This window comes from Oncorhynchus keta, chromosome 7 (assembly GCF_023373465.1).
Source record: "Oncorhynchus keta strain PuntledgeMale-10-30-2019 chromosome 7, Oket_V2, whole genome shotgun sequence".
NCBI classification, from domain to species: Eukaryota; Metazoa; Chordata; class Actinopteri; order Salmoniformes; family Salmonidae; genus Oncorhynchus; species Oncorhynchus keta.
In genome coordinates this window covers 11,697,380-11,713,708 of record NC_068427.1, presented here as the reverse complement: position 1 = coordinate 11,713,708, position 16,329 = coordinate 11,697,380, and the positions used below count along the sequence as shown (strand labels likewise).

The window sequence follows — 16,329 nt, the reverse complement described above, 5'->3', positions numbered from 1 at the left end:
GCCTAGCATGTCTCGTCTGGAGGGAAGTATGCAGTGCATTCAGAAAATATTCAGACCCCTTCCCTTTTTCCACATTTTGTTATGTTACAGCCTTATTCTAAAATGGATTAAATCGTTTTTTCCTTCAACAATCTACACACAATACCCCATGATGACAAAGCAAAAACAGGTGTTTAGAAATGTTTGCAAATGTATTAAACTGAAATATCACATTTACATAAGTATTCAGACCCTTTACTCAGGACTTTGTTGAAGCACCTTTGGCAGCGATTACAGGCTCGAGTCTTCTTGGTTATAACTCTACAAGCTTGGCACACCTGTATTTGTGGAGTTTCTCCCATTATTTTCTGCAGATCCTCTCAAGCTCTGCCATGTTGGATGGGGAGCGTCTCTGCACAGCTATTTTCAGATCTCTCCAGAGGTGTTCGATTGGGTTCAAGTCCGGGATCTGGCTGGGCCATTAATTGACATTGAGACTTGTCCCGAAGCAGCCCCTGCATTACGTTGGCTGTGTGCTTAGGGTCATTGTCCTCTTGGAAGGTGAATCTTTGCCCCAGTCTGAGGTCCTGAATGATCTGGAGCAGGTTTTCATCAAGGATCTCTCTGTACTTTGCTCCGTTCATCTTTTCCTCGATCATGACTGGACTCCCGGTCCCTGCCGCTGAAAAACATCCCCACAGCATGATGGCTGCCACCACCAAAGATTTAAATCTTGATTTCATCAGTTATGGGGTATTGTGTGTAGATTGATGAGGAAAAAATAATTGTATCCATTTTAGAATAAGGCTGTAACATAACATTTGTAAAATGTCAAGGGGTCTGAATACTTTCCAAATGCACTGTATAGTGCCAAAAATAAAGGGTTAAATACATACTAAATAATCTCTCTCTTGGGTATAGGACAGACACTTCAGAACAAACCTTTGATTTTTTAGGGGGGACCATCTTTTGTTCCATGTAGTGAATCTGTTATTCAATGCATTTGTATGGGTAACAGCAGTAAGGCCCAAAAAAATACATATATCTTTTGGATACTTCAAGGGATCTTAAAATTCAAAATCAAATAGCAAAATTAACCTTGGTATGACCTTCTTAAAACGATTCCATATAGCTTTGTAGACCCCCCCCCCCCCTTTAGACGGGGCTTTTTAGACTCTTATGGGTTAAATACAAGTATTTTTTCAATTGAAACCAGTTGCAGTCATGAAATTGTATTGGGAATTGAAACAATGACCTCAGGGTTGACATTTCCTTGACAAAGGTTATTCATCACAATTAGATAGTGTTGTAACAGGATTTATGTCATAAAAGTGCTGTGCTATGCATAAACAAAATGAAAAGGAAGTCTTAATGGATTATAGATAACTCAATGTGGCATATTTAGTATACAGCAAAGCAAATGTGCAGTCTAATTGCTATAATTAATAATGCAACTATTTACATTTACTGTATATTGAGTATCAAAACATTTACTTAAGTCTATTTTGTCATATTAATTAATCACTTCATGCTTTGGTTCATTCCTGTAACACAGCCCGATGCCCTGTACTTTGGGACAGGGTGTGTGTGTGCATTGCTTATTTCTGTCCACCAGTCTTCTCATTATGCATGCACAGGTAACCAGCCAAATCCCAGCGGACCAAAGAGCCTCAACACAGCTGAAGGAGGGAACAAAGCCAGTACCTTCTCATATTCCAAATCTGTCCAACCTCACCATCTGCTAGAATGGAAGCTGGCAAAAGCTGCCAGCTGTTGTAAAAGCATTTGTTTCCAAGGTTATTCAACTGCCTACCTCCATCTTACAAAATGCCTAAGGCTAACATAGCATATCGTCTCCCTGTGTGCCATAAAAGCCCTTCACTGTCACTGACAGCTGACTTTGCCACAAAGATAGACAAAAGATTAAATGTAAGCCGCGAGGTGACTGGAAAGTGGAGCCCAAACGAAATGGTTTAAGAGCCGGTTTTGGGTCCTACAGTAGTCCCCCCTCCACACACTGCAGATCATAATCTTACAAATGGTCAGTAAGACCTCATTCACACCAAGCCGTAACTGCTATGCATTCCTCAAATATTTTGACTATATACACAACTGTATGCATCAACTTCCTTTTACTTAATGTGCCTATACTCTGCAATGCCCAGTTAAATAAAAATACATGTACAGTATGACTGCCAGGAAGAAAAGTATTAAACTGTGTAGACATCATACAAATGCTTAGGATATAATTTGAGCAATTTCAGAGACTTGCTGCCTGTTTCTATCATAAAACAGCCAACTACCCAATAAGAGTGGAGCACTACTTAGGTTACTATCAGATAAGAGCCCCTAGATACTCTATGGTGGATCTGGAAGTCTTCAGTGCTTTGCTTGGTTCAGCCTCAGATATTTTGTGAGTGCACTATAAGAGAGGTCTACACATGCCGAGAACTTCTTCCAAAGAAGCACTTCCATTCAAAGACAGTCTTCTGTGGGTCAGTTTCGGTGGACAGTGAGGCAAAGCGTCCCGAGACATGCCAGAGTAAGTTTCACTCTCAGAAACCATGGTATTGTATGCTGTAATAACATGACTAAAGTATGTAGATTATGGAAATGTAGGCTAGTGTTCAAGCTCATGTTGAAGAACGGCTCCTGTCAATAGGAGAGGCCAGCGAGACAGAAAATACCTCACAACAGGGAAAATACACCCAAAGACCTTTGGCAATAGTGCAGTCATGACATCTGATCTTCAGGTAGGATGAGCAGAGTTTCTAACTTGGAATCCCCCCCCCACCAGAGTTCCCAGTTGACTTAAACTCACTGAAGTCAAAGATTTCAGAGTTGTCCCAGTTGTCTTGAACACGACATACAAGTGTGACACATAAAGAAGAAAAAAAATGTCCTTCAAGCTGATAATGTACTTGTCACCACCCTGTGGTCACGACAAAATTTGCAGCAGGATAAACACTTTCAACCGAACTGATTATAAATGGTAACCTTGTTAACCATAAAACAAAAAGTTTCTAACGCCATGCAACTTTTTTTTATTCAAGCCGTAAACAAATGCTAAGCTTTTCACTATGAAAAACAGACACGGATGAAACAGTCAGACATCTTATACCCTCTTATGCAACACACCAATTCCAAAATCCCCACCATGTGCGTTTTAGTTCACTTGCATACACTCAATAAAAAAGGCACAGTAAATGCTGGTTTGTAGTAAGCAGAACACCACCCATATCCCGACAAAGCCCCACTTTCACCTAAAAGCAGTTACAAAGTTCAACCAATTCAAAGTAGATGAATGGATTCTAGAGCACTAAACATTCAAATCTTTTCTGACATCTCATGTTGGTCCTTTCATGCATGTAACTAAACCTTCCTGCTAGTCTTTCACAGTTGACTTCACATGTTTCCTTCAGGCAACTTCAACACGTGTTGCTTCAAAACTTCTTCGGTTGCTGGATGCAGAAGGTAGACTTGAAAGCTGGCGAGTGTGCCTTCTCCAAAGCAGGTCTGAGTCTGCTGTGTTTCACACTTACTGGGGTCTCTGGGAAGTCATGTCCCAACTGAAACAATTAAGAAATAATTGTATAAAATCATGGCTGACCAAGCAATATGGAAGAAAACTATTTTACTATGCCAGTCTGTAGTAGGTAGGCTATGAGTAAATGTTGACTTGCATGATCATTACAAATGAAGCCAAATGATTGTAGTTTACAGCTAAACCGGTTTCTTGGCCAACCCTTGTGGGACACGAATGCAGCCATTATTTTAAGTCAGATATACTTACCTTGTCAAGTGTCCCTGACATCAAGACACTGACTAGCTGCATTCGGCTGGAGGTGGCTGCAGATCTAGAACAGTATGACATGTTTACAGACAAACTCAACATTGCAGTTAAAGGTTTTCCTGATGTTCTCTTAAATATATATTTCAAAAATAAAATACATCATCCAAGCGCCGTCAATCAGCGAGACCCTGTAGATGGAGTATTGGGTGGTATTCATTAAGTACCTAATGGAATTAAACAGGTAGGGACTACCTGAACTGTACCTGGGTTTGGGAACCTTGTGTTCCCTCTCTGGGTTCACATGGTGGGTGGCATGACTCTCCTCATAGCTCTTCTTGGCCACTCGTTTCCCCCCAGCCTTCACTGTGGAGCCAGAGTGGAACAGTTTGAAATAGTTAACATTCTCATTCTTTGCCAATCCAGCATTAACTGCAACATCCTTCTCACCTGTTCAGAAAGGAGTTAAAACTAGTCAGAGTTAATGTAAGACTAAACAACTGTGCATGTTGTAATACCAGTTGGTCTACTTCAATATAGAAGTAGATTGTGAGAATAGCAGTGCTGACGTTGGTAGACTGATCAAGAGGTGGCACTGGCAGTGAGAATACAGTTAAGCATTGTCATCTTATTTTCCTCAGCTGCTTGCAAGAGGCAGGGTTAATCAAAACAAATATACTTCACCCACATCCTGTCAAAGCAACAAGTGCTTATAGCCAAACAATGTGCAGCTCTGATCAGAGAAATAATTTCATTTTGAGAGTCCCTTTCAGGGTCCATGTGTATTAAGCACATCTCAGAGTAGGGCAAAGCGCTCCTACTCTTAATATGGCCCCAGAACTTGTTTTCTGGGACATCATGTCACACCATAAGTCTAGTCAACAGGCAGTCAACTACAGTGCAGTCTAGTCAACTACAGTGCCTCCAGAAAGTATTCATACCACTTGACTTATTCCACATTGTGTTACAGAAGGAATTCAAAATTGATTCACTCCCGCACCACCAAGAGACAAAGTGAAAACATGTTTTCTAAATGTACGTAAGTATTCACACCAGAGTGAATACATTTTTGAATCACCTTTGGCAGCATTTACAACTCAGTTTCTGGGTAAGTCTAAGCTTTGCACACCTGGATTGAACAATATTGCACATTCTTTAAAAAAAAGTTAACGCTCGATCAAGTTGGTTGTTGATCATTGCAAGACAGCCATTTAAGTCTTGCCATTAATTTAAGTCAAAACTGTAACTAGGCTACTCAGGATCATTCAAGTAATTTTGGTAAGCAACTTCAGTGTATATTTGGCTGTGCGTTTTAAGTTATTGTCTTGCATAAAGGTGGATTTGTCTCCCTGTGTCTGTTGAAAAGCAGACTGTACCAGGTTGGGAAACCTCCAGGTCTATGCCTGTGCTTAGCTCTATTCAGTTCATTTTTATCCTTAAATTTAAAATAATCCTTACAGATGACAAGCATACCCATAACATGATGCAGACACCACCATGCTTTAAAATACAGACTGGTACTCAGTGATGTCGTTGAATATTCCCAAACATAATGCATGCCTAAATTAATTTCGTCGACACATTTTTTGCAGTTTTGCTTAATTTGAAACAGGATGTATATTTTGGAATACTTTCATTCTGTACAGGGTTCCTTTTCACTCTGTGAATTAGGTTAGAATGTTGGTCCATTCTCAGTTGTCGCCTACCACAGCCATTACACTCCGTAATTGTGTCAAAGTCAACATTGCACTCATCGTGAAATCCCGGAGTGGTTTCCTGCTTCTTCAGCAACCGAAGTTAGGAAGGAAGCCTGTATCTTTGTAGTGACTGGGTGTATTGATACACCATCCAAAGTTGAATTAATAACTTCACCATGATCAAAGGGATCAGTCTTTTTCTTAATCCATCTACCAATGATTGCCCTTCTTTGCGAGGCATTGGAAAACATCCCTGGCCTTTGTTCACTGCTCGACTGAGGTACCTAAGAGATAATTGTATGTGTGGGCTACAGAGATGAGATCATTCAAAAATCATGTTAAACACCATTATTGCACACAGAGGGAGTCCATGCAACTTAAGCACATTCTTACCCCTGAATTTATTTAGGCTTGCCATAACAAAGGGGTTGAATACTTGATGCAAACATTTCAGCTTTACATCATTTAAAAAAAATGTTTTATTAAAGAATGAAAACATAATTCCACTTTGAAATTAAGGGGTATTGCGTGTAGGCCAGTGACAAAATCTAACTTAATCAATTTTAAAATCAGGCTGTAACAAAAAAGTGGAAAAAGTCAAGGGGTGTGAATACTTTGAAGGCACTGTACATATATTCAACTAATAATGTTATTACATTTTGCAGTAGCTTGGTGGTAGTTGAACTAACTCAAATCTATACTGAAAAAATATATAAAAAAGGCAACATGTAAAGTGCTGGTCCCTTGTTTAATTAGCTGAACTAAAATGGCCCAGAAAACATTTCTCCTTTGCCAAGATAATCCATCCACCTGACAGGTGTGGCATATCAAGAAGCTGATTGAATAGCATTACACAGATGCACCTTGTGCTGGGGACAAAGGCCACAAAAATTTTTAGTTTTGTAACACCAGAATGCCACAAATGTCTCAAGTCGAGAGGGCGCAAATTGCATGCTGACTGCAGTAATGTCCACCAGAGATGTTGCTAGAATTTAAAGCTACCTCCGCAATGTTAAAGAATTTGGCAGTACGTCCAACCGGCCTCAACTACAGACCCCGTGTAACCACGCCAACCCAGGACCTCCACATCCAGCTTCTTCACCTGCGGGATCGCCTGAGACCAGCCACCCATAATATAATAATAATAATAAATATATGCCATTTAGCAGACGCTTTTATCCAAAGCGACTTACAGTCATGTGTGCATACATTCTACGTATGGGTGGTCCCGGGAATCGAACCCACTACCCTGGCGTTACAAGCACCATGCTCTACCAACTGAGCTACAGAAGGACCATCCAGACAGCTGATGAAACGGAAGAGTATTTCTGCCTGTAATAATGCCTTTTTGTGGGGAAAAACTAATTAGGATTGGCTGGGCCTGGCTCTCAAGTGGGTGGGCATTGACCTGCCCAGTCATGTAAAAATCCATAGATTAGGGCCTAATGCATTTATTTAATTTGACTGATTTCCTTATGAACTTTTACAAAGTAATATTGTTGAAATTGTTGCATGTTGTGTTTATATTTTAGTTCAGCATTGGTAACATTTTTAGTAGTTACTTTTGTCATGAAGCCAACTACTGGAACTACACTTTATTAGGCAATAATTCCCTTTCAGCATCAGACCTGCCTAATTCTTACTTCAAACACTGTGCCTCATTCTGTGTTAAAGACACGAAATTACACATTCTCTTAATATTTGACTCCAGAGTGACCTGTTCTTGCAATTTGTGAACTGACATGTCAGATTTTCCATTTTTTGTAGTTTGGATGTAGTGAACTACTTTTTCCTACATACAATGTAACTTTTGTGGCGCCCTAACACAATTAATATAATTAAGTCATAGATACCATTCTCAATGACACCTAGTCTATAAGCGGGAGATATGTTCTATTTCTATGCTTTCCGTTTAAGTTTCTACTTTTCTACGACAGCTTCAAACACCTAAAAATACAATATTTGGGGTTATGGATCATATATTTCACCGCGGTTTAGATGGTACACTAATTCTCTACACTATACTTGTTTTGTCACAAATTTAAAATTAGGCGAACTATTAGAATTTTAGCAACCAGGAAATTGCGGGGTGATTTCTGCAAAGTGCATCTTTAAGGGTAGCTTTAGTGTAAATTAATTTATTCCAGTGTGAAGGACCTGGTACCTTGGAAAACTATTTTCAGAGCACTGGTAGCTCCCAAACACTGCCAATAGACATTCAGCCTTCATGAAGTACGGCGGCATCGCAATAATGCCGTTAATTAGCATTTTAATAAACAGTTTGACTGTGATTATGACTCAAAAACATATGTACAAGCAAGAACCTGCATTGGGAAATATTCACTTAACTACATGAACCTCAGTGCTGGCCATCCTGTCCCTCGAGCAAAGAATGTAACACGGTTGAACAATAGGCTATGCTATACACTGATTCAAGTTCCATACCGCATTGTGACGATAAATACAATTACAAGTAACAAGGATGAGAGCATTTAGGCCTACTACTGCATGCAATCGTAAAGAGTTCCCATATTTTATTAGTTTACCACCTACGCACTTGAGATTTGAGCGTGCGTATCAACACTGTAGCAGAACTGTAACAATGCTCGCACAAGACGAAAACAAAAATAAATTCAACAGGAAGAGTAGACCTATATGATAAATACACTGAATGTGGACCCCACTTACTTCCTCAAAATAACCCATTACATCGAACACATTGTTATACAAAGAAAATACGCAGTTCAGTGACAATTACGAATTAGTGTGAATTAATCGACAAATATACCTGCTGGAGGATGGCCAGCCTTCAATTCAAGACTCTCTCTCATTTCAGATTTAGATAGCTGAACCATTCTTGACTTCTGAACAACAATAACAGAACACAAACTAGAACAATACCAACTCCGTTGGTTTTATACTGCTGAAAGGAGAATGACGTAGCTGATGCAGGAAGCAAGCATCAGCATATGGGACTGCAGCACTCATTTATTCCACACGAGTTAACCAGACATATGGCGTGAGCAGCCTCAAACAGTTACATTGTTTTATTTAGTAGATCGATTGGCGCATTTGTGTCTGTGGTGTGCATTGAGGATGTTTATGATCTAATCATATTTCCTACCTACCAATCCTGTCGTTTATACAACACTATTGCCTCGTTCAAAAACAACCTTCAGCCACTCCCCTCTGTGTTTGCAGATCTGAATAAAGCAGGATAGAAGTAAGCAATATGGTAATTCACCATCAGGTTGGGTAGAGCATATACATTGCTATCTGACTTTTTAAAGATCTGTACATTATGAATGACCTAGAGTAAAGGGAGGGACAACAGATTGTTTTTGAACAGAACTCGTCTCACATTTATCTTAGTGGAACATGCTTGCTATTTATGTAATAAATTGTTTAAAACAACTTGATATCCTGGCAAAAAGCAGTGCCTGCATTGTCAGTCTTTTTTTGTCACTTCTAACAACTTTTAAAGTGTTTATCTGAAAAGGTCTATTGTCTAGTCCTGAAATAAGACAAAGAAAATGCTGAGTGTCTGATAATTCTTTATCATGTTGGTTGTTTCCCAAATGGCACCCTACTCCCTATATAGTGCACTACTTTTGACCAGGGCCCATATGGTTCTGGTCAAAAGGGGCACATATGTCTCTGGTCAAAAGTATTGCACTATATAGGGAATAGGTTGCCATTTGGGGACCGTGGTCAAAAGAAGTGCACTATGTAGGGAGAAGAGTGGCGCTATGTACGGGAATAGAGTTGCACTTGGGATGCAACCGTTGCCTTCTTTTTCTACGCTATGCATGCAAAGACGAGAGGATGAGCAACAGAAGGGAGGAGTTGTAGAGCTCTTCATGGACCAAACATTCACATTTATTTCTGTTGGTTGGTGTGCAAAGAAAATGGCAGTGAACCATCCCATGAAAGATCCAGCACAGAAAATGGAAAAATAAAGAGAATATCTGCAAAGTCACAAAAATGTCTGCAATTCCACAATTCATTGAAAAAAACAAAAGTCAACTTTTATTAACTTTGCAAGTTTGTGTTATGATGTAATCTTTTCCCACCTCTCTTTCCTTCTTCATATACTGCATTTATAGATCTATAATATAGATTTGACATGGCACAAGTCTTTACCAGTGCTGATGAGCGTCAACCATGTGGCATTCTTTTCTGTATTTACAATTAAATGACGAAAATGTACAACACTCCATGGCATACACAATCTCAACATTAAGAACAAATACAATGTGATCCCTCTGTACAAACTAACATCTTTAGATTACTTTCTGTTTTTTTTTTTTCTTTTACAGATATGAGTTCATGATCCATTTTAGCCTACAGACATACACATACACATTCCCCATCTGACTCTTTACCACAAACCTTCCGTCACATATCCCACACCTTCACCATGCTACCACAGCAACGGGTTTCCAAAAGAAAAACTAACATCTAGACCGAGCAGAACGCCGCTCACAATGATGTCCAATGCCGACCATTCCCCAAACACACCACTGCATGATTCCCTCTCTTCGTTTATAACAACAACCACATTCCTTGATTTCCTTCTTTCTTTGGCTAACGTTCTGTTTCTCCATCTGCCATCGCTTCCACCCCCACATTCAGATTCCCTTTTTTATTTTTTGAATTTTTTTTAACAAACACAAATAAAAGTTAATGGACGAGTTCATCAGATGGGTTCCAAAGATGGAGTCCCTATACCCAGGAGTCTGGTGAGCCTGGGTACTGCTCTGCCCTGTAGGAAGGCCTCCGGGTGGTGGAGTAAAAGTCCACGTAGTTCGTGGTGGATTTGAGTCCGTGGCCGTGCGACTGAGAGCTGTAGTCTGCCGTGGGGGGGAAGGTGACTACTTCCTCCACATAGGGTTCCTCGTAGCCGTGCGGAGACTGCAGGTACATTCTGTAGGTGTCGTAGTTCCGCCTGCTCGGCTCCTCGGTGTAGTACACCTGCTGCTGTGGAGATGAGAGGAGCAACGCTAAATCAGGTCTGTTTATGTGAAAAGCGGGAACATATCTACTTTGAAGTCCAGTGTTTGTTTGATTTATGGGTCATTTTTGTTTGAAATTAACTCACACTCTTTTGGCGCTTTCCCAGACACAGATTAAACCGAGTCCTAAAAACCAAGATCAATCGAGAATCTCAATTTTAAAAAAGCTTTTTAGTCGAGGACTAGGCTTAATCTGTGTCCGGGAAACGGCCCCTATGTGTATTGAAACTCAAGCTGCATGGCTGTACAGGGTTGGGTGCAATGATTGTCCAGTCTGAGAGGGAGTGGAGGGAGGGAACTGAGCTTCCCTCTCCCTGGGTGCTATCTAGGTGCCTGAGACGACCCAGCCCTTCCCTCTCACAGCAGTCACATCCCCTCTAACTCAAACAATGGCTGATATGATGGATGTCTCCCAGATGGAGATGGATGTCCGACCAGGAGCGACTGATTTAGAGTCTGTATTGTATTTACCTGTGTTCTTCTGGGGTCCTCTCTTGTAGGCGAGGGGTAAGAGCCGATGTAATATGGCGGTGGCTTTCCAGTCCCTGGCAGAGAAATGCACAACATAATGGTATAACTTCAGCTTCGCCATGAACTTAACTTGTTAGCGTACAGTGTGTCAAATATCCCATTCCACACATTCCCTTAGGCATGATGTCTGTATAACGGTCAGATACAGCTACGCTGGACAGAACAGACTAATAGCATACAGTCAAATGGTTGGGCACCAGTGTCTTAATGTTTGCAAAGCCTGTGGGATGGTATTTTCTTTGGCCCATTTTCAAGCCAGAGGAATCCTGAAAGTCATTTTCCACTCTTTGTTCCCAGCATTCTGGGTTTTCATGGCTGGCCCAGGGAGTGTGGCTGGGTAGACAGGAGGGGTAGGCGGGGTTAATGTGGATGAGGCTGCAGCTCTGTTTACTCAGCGCCCCATTGAGGATTGTCCGTCTGGCAGCGGCGAGTCTGGGTGCCCTGCATACCTAGCCTACGTCCCAAATGGCACCCTATTCCCTATGCAGTGCACTACTTTTGACCAGGGCTCTGGTCAAAAAGTAGTGCACTACATAGGGAACAGGGTGCCATTTGGGAAGTAGCCCTACTGTTCCTCAGGGCAACTGACAATGGCCGCTTTGTAGTGGCTGCACAGCCAAGCGGCTCACAATGCGGGTGGACCAGCAACTCTATTGATCAGCAGACCCACTTAAACGCAACAAAAAGGCTCAAGTGCTCTTTTGAACTTAGCCGATCGTCCAAGAGCCACCAGCTCCCAATAAGAGAGATAAGAAAGAGGGAAATAGGGTGGTCGTGGTGGAGCTGGGGGAGAGCTAGGGGAGAGCTAGAGGAGAGGGGGCATGGAATGTGATTCCTGGGAGTGGTGAGGGGAGATCAAATAGATTACAGCCTACATAGAGGTAAAATGACCCTCGGGGATACTTTAATCACAGTCTGGTGTACATGGCTGACACATTCTCAATCACATTCCAAAGTCTCACGTGATAGCCTGTGTTTCATGTACAGTAATAATTCTGAGATCATGAGAATTCTGGACCCACATCGCTTACCTGTATATTGATATTTATGTACATTGTTGTCCCCTTGGTTATTATAAAATTGCATAGTTGATGGTGCCCTCTGATAATCAGAACGGTGTTCTTTGATTCCCAGTATTGCAGGAGAAGAGGTGGCACTACCAGCTGTGAACAACAGAACACGGAGGTGAGAAGGATGTAAAGCTTAATTGTACCGTCTTTGTGTCCTTATCTAGGGCAACGTCCCAAATGGCTCCACATTTCCTATCTGGGGCATTCATGTTGACCAGAACCCTACGGGCCCTGGTGAAAAATAGTGTACTAAGACAGTGTTTCTTAATCCTGGTCCTGGGGTCCCAAAGGGGTCCACATTTGAGTCACACCTGATTCCACTAATCATCAAACCTTTGAGGTGTGTGTGTAGTGCTAGGGCAAAAACAAAAATGTGTACCCTTTTAGGTCCTTAGGACCAGGATAAAAATATATAAAAAATTAAATGGGGAATAGGGTGCCATTTGGGATGTAACCTAGGTGAATTATTGTTTATGTTGCTAGGCTGACCTGACTGGTTGACCGGTGACATCTGTATGGTGCTGGTGGGGAGGGTGGGCTGAGACTTGAACCTGTCGCGCTCTAGAGTGGATACCGGTGTGATGAAGTGGTTTTGGCTCCATCCGTCCTAAAGGCCAGTAGAGAAAGGAGACCGGGGTTAGTTTGAGCCACAAAAACCTGGGCTGCGCCTCCCAATAATATCTCCTTTCTCCTGAAGTGTACACTTGTTCACTACTTCCCACAAATCTAAAAGCCTTGGACTGGTGGCAGGACACGGGCTTGTGGGAGTTTCCGCCATATCTCATACACCAGCCATTTCCTTTCAATGAAGGGAAGTGAACAAGTGCACACTTTGGCAGGAAGGAGAGATAATTGGGACGTAGCCCTGCTGTATTTAGCCTCCTCATCCCAACACGGGTCCTTCCCTTACCTTCTTATAGATAGTTCTCAGGTCTTTGTACTGCCACAGTGTGTTGAGGACCTGAGCGGCAGCTTTCACCACCTTCATAGAGTACCTTTGAGGACAGAGAGATGCATGTCACCACACATTACCCCTGAGAAGTTAGAACTGAGGCCTCTTAGGGATATACGGCAAATGCATGGCATGGCATGTTTCTGTGGTTAAATAATATGAGTCTACTCTCAACTGTTTGAAATTGCTCTCACTCCATTCCGGGGTGTAACCTCAGCACATGAGCCTAGAGCAAGCGTCTGTGTGGAAGCACAAGTTGTCCTTCCTCGTGCTCTCTGTGTGCATCCCGAATGGCACCCCTGTCCCTTATATAGTAAACAACTAAAGGAGTAGCAGTAGACTGAAAAGCAGTGCACTAGAACGGGAATAGGGTGCCATTTGCGACGCAGCCTCTGTCTGAGCAGCAGCCGAAGCCTCTCTCTCACCTCTCTCCCCTGCCCTTGGTGATGTTGACCAGCTTCTCGATGCCGCCCGTGTCGGCCAGTGCCTTGGCGTTCTCCATGTTCTTGCTGGTGACCTCGTGCAGGGTGCAGCAGATGGCCGCCACCGTCTCGTCAGAGAGCAGGGTGGTGTTCCCCCCAGGGAGACGATTCACCAGGTCCCTCATTGCATACTTCCCTGGGAGGGAGGGAAGGAGGGAGGGAGGGAGGGAGGGAAGGAAGAAAGAAAGAAAGAAAGAAAGAAAGAAAGAAAGAAAGAAAGAAAGGAAGGAAGGAAGGAGCAAGTATTAATTATGTACTTTATCATTTCTGTTATGAATTTACGATTGAGATTATGGCAAGGCTTCTTTATAAACCCATTCTGGCTTCCTCATCCTTACTGCCACTGACAATTTGTTCTATTTGACTTTTTAACAGCAAATAAATGAACTAGCTACACCTTTAAATTAAACTGGAACGCAACAGGGAGAGAGAGAGACAAAACGGAAATAAAGAGACATTCATTGCATTTTTGATATACAGTGTCTTACGTAATGTATTTGTACAGCAGATGCCTTCCTCTAGGGCAGGAGACCTAGAGTACACAGTGTACTTTTGTACTTTGCTGATGCTATATTTGTTCAGATTGAGTTGTGCTGCCACAGTCTACCATGTGCCTTTCCTATAGGACATAGCATTAGTGCCCCACAGACCCTGGGTTAATACCACTTGTTTTTTCCCCCTGAGTCTCCCTCAGAAGATCAGCCCCTCCAGAGTACCTCTCCAAACAGCCCCTCTCCCCCATCTCTCAGCCCCTCTCCCCCATCTCTCAGCCCCTCTCCCCCATCTCTCAGCCCCTCTCCCCCATCTCTCAGGCTGGAAACTCTGCCTCTGCCTTGCTGGAACACTAACTCCTTATTATTTCCACATAGCTAGCCCATAAAAACCTGAAAAGTGATGATTTCACAAAAAAACAAGAATAATTGGGATGAAGGGTAGCAATCTGGGCATATAATCAGCAGTTAGATTACTAAACGTGAACATAGATCTTCTGGTTCTACTTCATCTGAAACCTATTTTCCATCTCATCTCTTCCCTTTTTTTAATACACTGAGTGTACAAAATATTAGGACGGCTCTTTCCATGACATAGACCAGGGATGGGCAACTGGCAGCCTGCGGACCCCCAATTTCACCCAACTCATTCGGGGTCTCAACTTACTGTTGAGAGTAAGAATAATAGAATACACACGGTGCAATTTAGAAATTTGGTTGTGCATCAGCAGTCCATCAATTTGCCCATGTCAGCTAATTTATTTTAGATTGGTAAGTTACTCTAGTGACCAGCTATTTGACCGTGGTGGGGCCCATCGATCATCAGTTATCATGTTAAAAACTTCAAACATTTGCCTCCAAACTACACATTTTTCTCTCCACCCCATGGCAAAATTAGTAAAATTGGATGAAATTAACTTTAAAACGTATATTTGTATATTCCGTCACAAGGGGGGGCGCTAAAAGGTTTTGCTCAGCAAGGTGGGGGGTGGATGTGGGTAGGCAGACCCATGAACCAGTGGGGCCCCCTATGATGACTTTGTTTTTTTGTGGACCCCACCCCCATCAGTGGCCCATTCATAACATAGACTGACCATCTGAATCCAGGTGGAAGCTATGATCCCTTATTGATGTCACTTGTTTAATTCACTTCAATCAGTGTAGTTTAAACCTTGAGACAATTGAGACATGGATTGTGTATGTGTGCCATTCAGAGGATGAATGGGCAAGACAAAAGGACATCCAGCCAACTTGACACAACTGTGGGAAGCATTGGAGTCAAATTGGGCCAGCATCCCTGTGGAACGCTTTCGACACCTTGTCGAGTCCAAGCCCTGAAGAATTTAGGCAAAAGGGGTGCAACTTAATATAATCAAATGTTCCTAATGTTTTGTACACTCAGTGTATAGTGTTGGGTGACCATTTATTTGATCTGTACTTGTATAGCACATGTACATAGCCTACTGTACTGGTTGGTTGCGTTCCATACCGACTACACTGCAGATGCATTGTATCAACCAATGGTTGCGCGCCACGCTATCAACTGTGCAGTCGGCATCAAACTGTTACATCATATGATGTGGTGATAAACACCTGTCTATCTGATATGTTAAACACCTGTCCATCTGATATGTTAAACACCTGTCTATCTGATATGTTAAACACCTGTCTATCTGATATGTTAAACACCTGTCTATCTGATACGTTAAACACCTGTCTATCTGATACGTTAAACACCTGTCTATCTGATACGTTAAACACCTGTCTATCTGATACGTTAAACACCTATCTGATATGTTAAACACCTGTCTATCTGATATGTTAAACACCTGTCCATCTGATATGTTAAACACCTATCTGATATGTTAAACACCTGTCTATCTGATATGTTAAACACCTGTCTATCTGATATGTTAAACACCTGTCTATCTGATATGTTAAACACCTGTCTATCTGATATGTTAAACACCTGTCTATCTGATATGTTAAACACCTGTCCATCTGATATGTTAAACACCTATCTGATATGTTAAACACCTGTCTATCTGATATGTTAAACACCTGTCTATCTGATATGTTAAACACCTGTCTATCTGATATGTTAAACACCTGTCTATCTGATACGTTAAACACCTGTCCATCTGATATGTTAAACACCTGTCTATCTGATACGTTAAACACCTGTCTATCTGATACGTTAAACACCTGTCTATCTGATATGTTAAACACCTGTCTATCTGATACGTTAAACACCTGTCTATCTGATATGTTAAACACCTGTCTATCTGATACGTTAAACACCTGTCTATCTGATATGTTAAA

The 16,329-nt window shown here is 41.8% G+C and overlaps 2 protein-coding genes across 8 annotated transcripts in view; both read right to left on the bottom strand.

The window, feature by feature from the left end:
- Positions 1 to 3,007: 3,007 nt before the first annotated feature.
- Positions 3,008 to 8,422, bottom strand: LOC118385990 (death-associated protein-like 1-A). The gene is made up of 4 exons (XM_035773293.2): positions 8,255 to 8,422; positions 4,036 to 4,135; positions 3,773 to 3,836; positions 3,008 to 3,548 (listed from the first exon to the last, which is right to left on the bottom strand). The coding sequence occupies exons 1-4, from the start codon at positions 8,319 to 8,321 to the stop codon at positions 3,423 to 3,425; spliced, it is 357 nt and encodes a 118-aa protein (XP_035629186.1). The 5' UTR covers positions 8,322 to 8,422; the 3' UTR covers positions 3,008 to 3,422.
- A 901-nt stretch (positions 8,423 to 9,323) lies between these two features.
- The window catches only part of LOC118385797 (plakophilin-4-like), a 121,747-nt gene continuing 114,741 nt past the window's right edge, over positions 9,324 to 16,329 (bottom strand). For 6 of the 7 annotated variants that reach the window (XM_052521968.1, XM_052521972.1, XM_052521970.1 and 3 more), the window contains 6 exons: positions 13,460 to 13,652; positions 12,993 to 13,077; positions 12,572 to 12,689; positions 12,044 to 12,175; positions 10,953 to 11,026; positions 9,324 to 10,446 (listed from right to left, as the gene is read on the bottom strand). In XM_052521968.1, the coding sequence (XP_052377928.1) occupies positions 10,192 to 10,446; positions 10,953 to 11,026; positions 12,044 to 12,175; positions 12,572 to 12,689; positions 12,993 to 13,077; positions 13,460 to 13,652 (857 nt within the window). In that variant the 3' untranslated portion in view covers positions 9,324 to 10,191. The remainder of the gene's footprint in view (positions 10,447 to 10,952; positions 11,027 to 12,043; positions 12,176 to 12,571; positions 12,690 to 12,992; positions 13,078 to 13,459; positions 13,653 to 16,329) is intronic. The other variant, XM_052521969.1, reaches the window with a different exon arrangement.

What these genes read in the sequence shown, in the direction of transcription:
- LOC118385990 (XM_035773293.2), bottom strand. Translation starts at nt 8,321, where the DNA reads ATGGTTCAGCTATCTAAATCTGAAATGAGAGAGAGTCTTGAATTGAAG. An exon ending in CACAAGGTTCCCAAACCCAG is followed by an intron (nt 3,837 to 4,035) that starts GTACAGTTCAGG and finishes ATACTGTTCTAG; the next exon opens with ATCTGCAGCCACCTCCAGCC. An exon ending in TGTCAGGGACACTTGACAAG is followed by an intron (nt 3,549 to 3,772) that starts GTAAGTATATCT and finishes TAATTGTTTCAG; the next exon opens with TTGGGACATGACTTCCCAGA.